General features: G+C 52.8%; 1 protein-coding gene across 1 annotated transcript; it reads left to right on the top strand.

The window, feature by feature from the left end:
* The first annotated feature begins 506 nt into the window (after positions 1-506).
* On the top strand, positions 507-6202 carry LOC103548976 (UL16-binding protein 1-like). Its single transcript, XM_070602981.1, has 5 exons — positions 507-786; positions 1687-1950; positions 2187-2462; positions 3132-3267; positions 4493-6202. The coding sequence occupies exons 1-4, from the start codon at positions 702-704 to the stop codon at positions 3242-3244; spliced, it is 738 nt and encodes a 245-aa protein (XP_070459082.1). The 5' UTR covers positions 507-701; the 3' UTR covers positions 3245-3267; positions 4493-6202.
* Positions 6203-8655: the final 2453 nt, after the last annotated feature.

Here is an 8655-nt window from a genome sequence, read left to right as displayed (position 1 = left end):
TGCAAAGTCGGAACACAGCTCCCCAAACTTTCGCAAAGAGGAGTTATTTTGTTTACCAAAAGGTCTTGGGCTCCAATGGGATCAAAACTACTAGAAAACGTACCGTCGATGACAGGACAGCTAAGGGCTGTGTTCAGCCCCTTTTTCTAAAACCGGAGTGTTCTCGAGAAGGAAAATCTTGCGTGGTTTAAGAAGATCAGCAATGATTGTGAATGTGGAATAGAGACAGGAGGGCCAGGAGGATGGGTGCAGGCAAGAAGGGCTGAGGGGCAGGAGGGGCCTAATTTGAGTTACAGGAGGAGATAATTTGAGTTACAGGAGCATCACCAGATCCAGACCAGGCGAGGAGGGACTAGGTGGCGCGGGGCCAGGGGCGTGGTGAGCGGCGCCCAGGAAACCCCGGGTTCCGGTTCGTGTTGGGCAGCGCAGCGCAGAGCCAGCCAGGAGAGAAGGAGCCCGCCCAGGGTATGCGGGGGAGGGAGGAGCGCCGCGGGCCAGGGCGGGGCGAGGCGACCCAGGCGACGCGCGGCGACACCGGCGATGAGCCTTTGCGCCGTTGCGCTGTGGCCAGTGAGGGCGGGCCTTGAGAGCTCCCGAGATAAAGTCCGGTCCGCTGCTCACGGGCCAGAAGGTACTCAGGTTGCCTGACAGCCTACCGGGCTCTGCGCGCAGCTGGGTCCCCGTCCCCGCTGCAGGTAGTAATGGGGTGGACTGCGGGCATCAAGTTCACTCCGGGCCTCCTGCTCCTGCTCCTGCTCCCGCAGCGGGACTGTCCCCGGGTGGCACGTGAGTTCGGGATGAAGCTGCGGGGAAGTGTGGTGGGAGATGGATTAGGACGGGGAAGGGACGCGGGGGCCCACGGGCGCTGCCGTCTCCCCTTAAGTATTTATCGCGGGCTCTCGTCCTCTCGGTGGTTGTCGCCTGTGCGAAAGGGGAGAGCGGAGAAAGGAGAGAATTTGGAGAATAAGAAACGCAGGAGAAAGGGAGGGGGAGGGCGTGGCGGGAAAGGCTGCTGAAGCCCCCAGGGCCCATCCCACCCGCCCCTCCAGAAGTGGGAGCCTGGGCTCTTGACACCCGGGGGCATGGTCAGGACAGGGGTGTTCCCGCAGGGTCATAACCTCAGAAGCAGCCTGCCCTCCTCTGCTTACACCACTGTCCCCACAGACCCTCCATCCTCCCCACCGCTGTCCCCTGGGAGGTTCCCAGCGCGCTTGGCCAGCAGCTCACGGCACGTGTAGCCCCAGCCACTGTCCCTCCGGAGTCCCTGCTTCCCAGCCCCAGCTCACAGCCTTTCACTGCCCTCCTCACCCCGTCTCCATGCACCCCACGGCCTCCAACACCTTCCCAAATGGGAACTGCCCCCAATCACCTCTCCACCAACTGGCCCCTTATCCCCTTGTCTGAGGACACAATCCAGCAAAAGCCCCCACTCCTGGCCCCCAGAACGTAGAGTAGGAGGGACGGGAGGCGGGGGCGTGGTTCCTGCCCGACAGACTCCGCCTCCTCCTCCAGCAACCAATGGGCACGAGCCTAAAGCTGCTGAAGGGGCGGGGCCGGGCGGGGGCGGGGTTTGCTCTTCAGCCCAGCCCTTCAGACGCTCTGGCTGTGGCAGAGATGGGAGCCATGGGGGTGCCTAGAGGTCTTTTTCTCCCCACACCAGCGCTCACTTGCGTTTTCCTTTCACAGATGCTCACTCTCTTTGCTATGACTTCACTATCCTCCCTAAGGCCAGCCCTGGACAATCCTGGTGTGAGGCTCAAGGCCAGGTCGATGAAAAGACTTTTCTTTCCTATGACTGTGGCAGCCAGGAGGTCAAATCCTTGAGTCTCCTGGGAGAGGAGGTAAAAGGCACGAGGGCCTGGCAGGAACAGATGGAAACACTGAGAGACGTGGGGGACTTTCTCAGACAGCAACTGCTGGACCTTAAACTAGAGAAATACACGGACAGGGGTAAGTGAGAAAGTCCAAGTGCAGGGGAGAGCAGGTTGTGGGGTTAAGTGCGTTGATTGTAATCATGTAAAAAAAAAAAAAAGGATGGGATTCCCATGTAGCCCAGCAGAAAGGGCAGGCCTTGGAGGAGACAATGGGATAGATACAAAGGGGCCCAGAGGGGTGGACACTGAGGTGGCCGGGGACAAAGGATTTGTCCAGAACAGAGGCTGACCTCTTTCCCACGGTGGGGACAGACCCTCTCCCGCTGCAGGGCAGGATGCTGTGTCAGTGTGAAGCCAATGGACGCACGCGCGCATCCTGGCAGTTCGGCTCCCAAGGACAGACTTTCCTCCTCTTTGACTCGGAGAACAGAACCTGGACTGTGCTTCACCCTAGAGGCAGACAGATGAAAGAGAGGTGGGAGAGTGACAGGGATGTGACAGAGTTCTTCAGGAAGATCTCCCTGGGCGACTGCAGGAGCTTGCTTGAAAGTTTCCTGGTGCACTGGGAGAAAATGCTGGAGACAACAGGTACCTGAGAAGAGGAGGAGGAAGGGGCAGCTCTCTGGACACCAGAGCAACACAGCTCACCTTCTGTGTGTGTGTGTGTGTGTGTGTGTGTGTGTGTGAAAGGGTGATTCATCCACAGCGAGTTCTTCCTGGGAGAATAAGGGCCATAGGTCGGCTCTACCGCCCTTCCTTTCCCTTCTCACTCCTGGCGTCTCTTCCTCACTGCACATGCCTCTCATCCACTCACCGTGGATTTCTGGCTGACCCCAAACATGAGGGCATCCTTCTGTGTCCAGACCTTTTCTTCTTACTGTTCCCTCTTCTTATCCTCACTATTCTTTTTCATCTCACCTGTTCTATTTCTGGAAATCCTTCAATCCCACTGCAAATGTCAGTTCCTGAGAGCACGACTCTCCCACCACCCTCAGGTGTCACCTCCTCTGTCACAGCAGCAGCGATTGGTTACATTGTAACCCTTGCTTCCCCCATTATCTGGGTGAGCCCCTTGGGGACACGGCCCATCTCCTCTCCCTCCCTACCTCAGGGCCTGTCACAGCAGCTGCCACAAGTAAAGGGCTGGAAAATGTCTGCATTGTAGGATCATCTGGGGCAGCAGGAGCTGAGGAGGAGTCTCCTCAGAGGAGATGTGGAGTCTGGACAGGGGCTGTCACTCTTCCTTTTCCATTTCAGCCTCACCAACCATGGCCCCAGCTACGGCCTCATCCAGGGCCACGGCCGTCATGCCCAGCACCTGGGTCCTCGCGGTGACCATGCTCACCTGCTCTCTTCTCCTTGGCCTCTGAGGCTGAGTCCGTCATGGTAACAGGTACTGAGAGCTGACAGCCTTGTGTGAGGGTTGGGGAAAGGTGGATTCTCAGCCCAACCCCTGCCCCCTTACTGAACTTTCTCATCATGGGAATGCGACCAGGGGAGTAAGTCCTCGTATCGCCCTATAGCAATTGGACAAGTTCAGCTCTGAGTTCTGATCTCCTCACGGGAAGGCGAGTGGGAAAGGGGAGGGGCCCACACTAAGTCTTAGGGCCTGTTGGTGCTAAAGGGGTTTAGCAAAGTCAGGCCTGACTCAGACCACATCCTCTGTTTGGGAGAGTCTCTTTGGGCCCAGTGGGAGGCAGTGTGGGGACAGCAGGCACACAAGTCAGGGGCAGGACTCACATTTGAGTGAGAACCACACAGTGGCTCCATGTGATGTATCTAGGGGAAGAGGACTCATCCAGGAAGCTAAGAGCAGAGGGGCCTGGGTCTAAGCCCAGGAGGAGGTCTGGGAAGGCCTTACAGCCTCAACTCAGCAGGCTGGAGTTCAGGGCTGCGTTCCCACAGAGGGTGCCGTGGGTCCCAGCAGGTGAGACAGAAGGCGAACAGTAGAGACTGTGTAGGAGGAGGTCAGGAGGAGGCCTGTCCTCCATGGAACAAGGGGAATCCTGGCTCAGTATGTTGCATCACCTTGCGGCCAGCCTCCTGCAGACCCCAGATCCTGAGCCACTGAGTGGTGCCTCCCTGGAGCAGAGGTGACTCAGGGGATAGGTGTGACTGAGCTGCTATTGATGCCCACAGCTGAGCTAGCCCAGGGATGGATGGGGTGGGGGACAGGGCCAATCACACTGAGAGCTCTGTGTGCTGCCAGCTAAGATGCTGAGAGAGAAGGAAAAGACAGGTATATGCCAGCAACCTTCCCCAAGGCTACAGGTGTCAGGATGCAGGCCCTTCTCTTCCATCAGAGCTCCCACCAGGTCCTTTAGGCCCTCCCATCAGAGGGAGAATCAGGACCTGAGTAAAGGGAGCAGATTGATTCATTACTTGCTATAGTCATGAGCCTCAACTTCTGGTATCAGGACCTGGGGCTGCCCGTGATATGGGAAAGGGAGGAGGTTGATACAAGCTGGTGGAACCAGGGAGTGGGTGGCAGCTGAGGGGAAATACAGGAGCCTCAGTGAGGGTGGCACTGGAGATGGGGAGTGACTGGGGAGCCGACCCAGGAGAACTGACCCAGGATTTCCTGAGCCACTTGGACCAACACTGTTTCTTTTCTGAAGGCTGACGATGCTTCCAAGGAGGCCCGGAGAGTGTGGTCCGTGTCACGACTCTGCTGTTTGGTTGGCCACCTTTGCATTACCAGCTGTTCATTTCTAGACCACCAGGAGCTCAGACCTTACAAATCCAGAGACCACCAGGAGATCATGAAGAGACAGTCCATGCGACATCTCAGGTCCCTCATTGCATTGGGTGATTCTCCTTTTCGGTGCCTTTCCTTAATATATTGTGCCACTTCCTCTTGGTGCTCAGTGACGGAATTCTTGCACTTCAACTTGAACTGCTTGAGCAGGAAACATCAAGAAGGAGAACATGTTCCGTCTTCTTCTTTCGTTTTGGAAAATGACCTTCTTGTCTGCATCCTGACCCTGTTCTTGCAAATGATAGTGCCAGAAAAATATTGTGTGAGACTACAGAAACTCAGGGATTCTTTCTCTGTCCTAAGAAACAACCTCTGTCTTTTGCAAAGTACCTTTTTTTTTCAGGAAGATCAGTCCTGAGCTAACATCTGCTGCCAATCCTCCTCTTTTTGCTGAGGAAGACTGGCCCTGAGCTAACATCTGTGCCCATCTTCATGTATTTTATATGTGGGATGCCTACCACAGCATGGCTTGATGAGCGGTGCCGTGTCCACCTGGGATCCGAGCCAGCAAACCCCGGGCCGCCGAAGTGGAACATGCGAACTTAACCGCTACGCCACTGGGCCGGCCCCAGAACAATGTTTTATTTATGATTTTTCTCTTTTGTAACTTACTACCCTACAATCATATTTATATAAACAGTTCTATATTCTAAAAAACTTAATTATTTTGGAGTTTTCTTTTATCACCCAGGAGAGACTTTGTGGCATCGCTATTCCTCCACGTTGCAGGGCACTTACAGCTGGTGATTCTGCTGGATTTTGTGGAAAGAGAGAATTGAAGGATCCCTCTGAAATGAACAAGCAGTCCAGCTGTCAGTCTCCAGCTTATCCTGATGCCCCGGTAGAAACAAATATTCTGGGACTTAAGGAAGGAGGATCTTCCTGATTTCAGCCCAGATCCCCCGCCCCAGCAGTGACTGTCCTGTGATCCCTCCACCCTGGCTCGCCTCCTTCAGTGAGAAGTCCATCTGCACAGCAGAAACAGCTCTACTTCTAAAAGATGTTTTCTTTCCCCTGAGACAGAGGGTCAATATCCAGAATATATAGTGAACTCCTACAAATCCATAAGAATAAGTCTAATTGTCCCAAGATTTGAGAAAGGGTTTTGAGCAGTTCAGAGAAGGTGATATTGAACATATCCCACAGAATCAAGATAACAGAAAAGAACAATGGGAGTCCTCACACCCAGCAAATGGGCAAACTGTGAAATATATCAGGTGGTGGACAGGAAATGGAATAATGGGTGTTTGCTTACACTGTTAGTAGGAGTGTAAAAGGAGTCACTCCTTTGACATGTGTTTCACCAGTGCCCCACAGTGGACGATGTGTTCTTCCTACCACACAGCCATCCCACTGTTGGGTCCAGGCTGGCAAACGTGGACACCAAAGCATGTGGTTGTCTATTGTGGTGGTGTGTGTCATGGCAAAAAAACGCATTAAGATAGCCAACTGAAGTAGGATATATTTTTCAATATGGTGAAAAGATTTCTATTTCTCTCCACTTCAGAGTAGATTATCTTTAATACTATTAAAAATAAAACCACCAGCTGATAGATGCAAAACTTTTAAACCTTTCAAATATATATTTGAAAACTTCCGGTTGACATACAATAGCAGTGGTCACATGAATCTAAAGCTCTCCACGTACATTTAAAAATTGCCCAGATCAATAAAAGGGGCAAATAAAATACCTTAACCCACGTCTTCAGCTGCTCAAGGACATGAAAAATACCTCAACCCATCAGTTCCTTTGACTGGAAAGGACACTACTGCAACAATGTTGACACTTGAATGGAGTCTGAGGAGTAGACAGCAGTCATGTGGTGACCGGAAGTCTATGTCGGTGATTATATTGTGGGGTAGGGGAGCACCCTGGTTTGGAGGAAATACGTACTAAGTATATGGCATCAGAGGACATCACCAAAAGTGGGGGACATCAGTATGACAGCTTAGTATCATATGGTTCAGCAAGAGAGGTGCTCTGCACAGTACTCACAACTTCTGTATCACTTTATGCTTCTATCAAAAGTTTTATTGTTACTGAAAATGAGAATCAAAGAAAAACTTAATTTTCGGAATGTGATGGAAGAAGGTTAAAGCCTCAAGCAATATAACAGAGCTCCTGCCTCCTGGGGTGGCGTGTCCTCCCCGATGTTCCCTTCTCGCCTTCTGTGCTCCAGCCTCCCTCAGCTTCTCCCTCCTCTACCTCAACCGCATGGTCAGCCCAGGCCTTTCTAGACAGAAAAGCAGGTCAGGCCTGGAATAGAAGGTGTGCAAATTCTCTGTTACAGATCCTGACTCTCACTTGGATGCAGGAGCTGGCAGGTACCTGACTCAGAGAAAAGGGCTTGGCGCCTCTTCTGAGATTAGATGCATCCTTTACAGGGGATGTGTGTGTGTCTGTGTCTGTTTGTGTGTGTGTGAGTGTTCCCAATGACTTCTCTGCTTGAAACTCATGACCGCTTAGGGATTTCCCACGTATCCTGTTAGTCACATTTCACCTGCTGAAATCTCTTCTTCTCCAATACCCTAAAGACCAGCCACTCTGGCCCACCTGCTGGTCATCACCATCACGCTTCCAGGCTTTCTGTGCTGGCATAATCCTCTGTCGGGTATTCTGGTACCCACTGGTCAATGCCCTGCGGAACTTGAAAGCTAGACAGAAATACCATCCCCTGTTGTCTTCCTTATCCTCCTGTTTTAGTCACGGTTCTCCAGAGACCAGGACCAGATTGATGTGGAGAGAGAGAGAGAATTATAAAGAATGGGCTCACGTGATTATGGAGGCCATCGAGTCCACAATTTGCTGTGTAGACTAGCTCACTGGACCCTGTGGAGCCAATGGTGCAGACGAAGTCTGAAGGCAGTCTGCTGGGGATTCCCTCTTCTTTGGGGACCTCAGTCATTTTGTTCTTTCCAAGCCTTTGACTGATTTGACAAGGCCCACCAACATCATGGAGGACAATCTCCTTTACTCCAAGTTTACCGATTCAAATGTTCATCTGATCCAAAACATTCTCCAAGTCAACGGATAAAATTTCCCATCACACATCCCCAGGCTAGATGAGTCATCTCCTCCCCGCTCCTCTGTGTCCTAACAGACGAGTCCACAGTAACACCATCACGCTTGCTGAGAGGGATTTGTAGATTTGTGTCTCCATACCACATGTGGGCAGTGGGAATAGAATGTGTCCCTTTATCAGTTTTGTAAAACAGAGTTTAAGACACATTGTGGCTCAGTCGCTCTGGGATCAATGAATTCCCTGGGGGAACAGGAGCCGAGAGAGGGCTCCCCTCATGCATGGGGCCCACTTTACAGCACAACCATCTGTGGCCAAACCATCCCCGCCTCCCTGGCTTTAACCCCATCTCCACTCAGTTCATCGCTTGAAACTCTGACTATCGCCAACGGAGAAACCCTCACACATCCTTGTCGTGGTCCTTGTGACGGCAGCAGGTACTGTGGGCAGAAGTGGGTGGGAGGTGGGCATCCAATGGCCCCTGCCTGCTCTGGGGGTCTTTGCCTCCGTGATGAATGGGGAGACCCTGGGTCCCGCTCTGCCCCATCCACTGAGCTTTTACCCCATTAAAAGTGAAAATAGACTAAGACCGCCTACTCAGCACTCCCTTCTCCATGTGGAAAGGATGAGCTCCAAAAGATGAGAAGTCCCCAAGGTCCTGAGGCTGTGGGAGAATGAAGGAGGCATGAAGTAGGGTACAGGGCCTGTCAGCACTTGAGGACAGGGACAGGGGGCAGCAGAAAATTCTGTGAATTCACAGGTATAAAAGAGATTAGAAGGTTTTGGCCTGATTCCCTAGGGTCTCTATGCAGGAGGAGCCTGTGCTGGGTGGTGTGGAAGACTAGAGACCCATAGGGGATGGGCGGGACCCAGGTCTGGGTTGGGCAAGAGCTGGGTGTGTCCAGGTGATCTGTGTCAGAAGAGACTCCCCTGCGTAGGGCGGGGACAGGAGCCTGAGTTTGATCCCAGGTTTTATTCTCCATGCCCACATGAGGCCACCACT

Source organism: Equus przewalskii, chromosome 32 (assembly GCF_037783145.1).
Source record: "Equus przewalskii isolate Varuska chromosome 32, EquPr2, whole genome shotgun sequence".
Taxonomy (NCBI): domain Eukaryota; kingdom Metazoa; phylum Chordata; class Mammalia; order Perissodactyla; family Equidae; genus Equus; species Equus przewalskii.
Note: the sequence above shows the minus strand (reverse complement) of the source record. Positions and strands in the feature narration are given on the sequence as shown.

Coding starts and splice junctions, on each gene's coding strand:
- LOC103548976 (XM_070602981.1), top strand. CDS start 702: ATGGGGTGGACTGCGGGCATCAAGTTCACTCCGGGCCTCCTGCTCCTG. Junction 1,951..2,186: donor AGAGAAATACACGGACAGGG/GTAAGTGAGAAA, acceptor CGGTGGGGACAG/ACCCTCTCCCGCTGCAGGGC. Junction 2,463..3,131: donor GAAAATGCTGGAGACAACAG/GTACCTGAGAAG, acceptor TTTCCATTTCAG/CCTCACCAACCATGGCCCCA.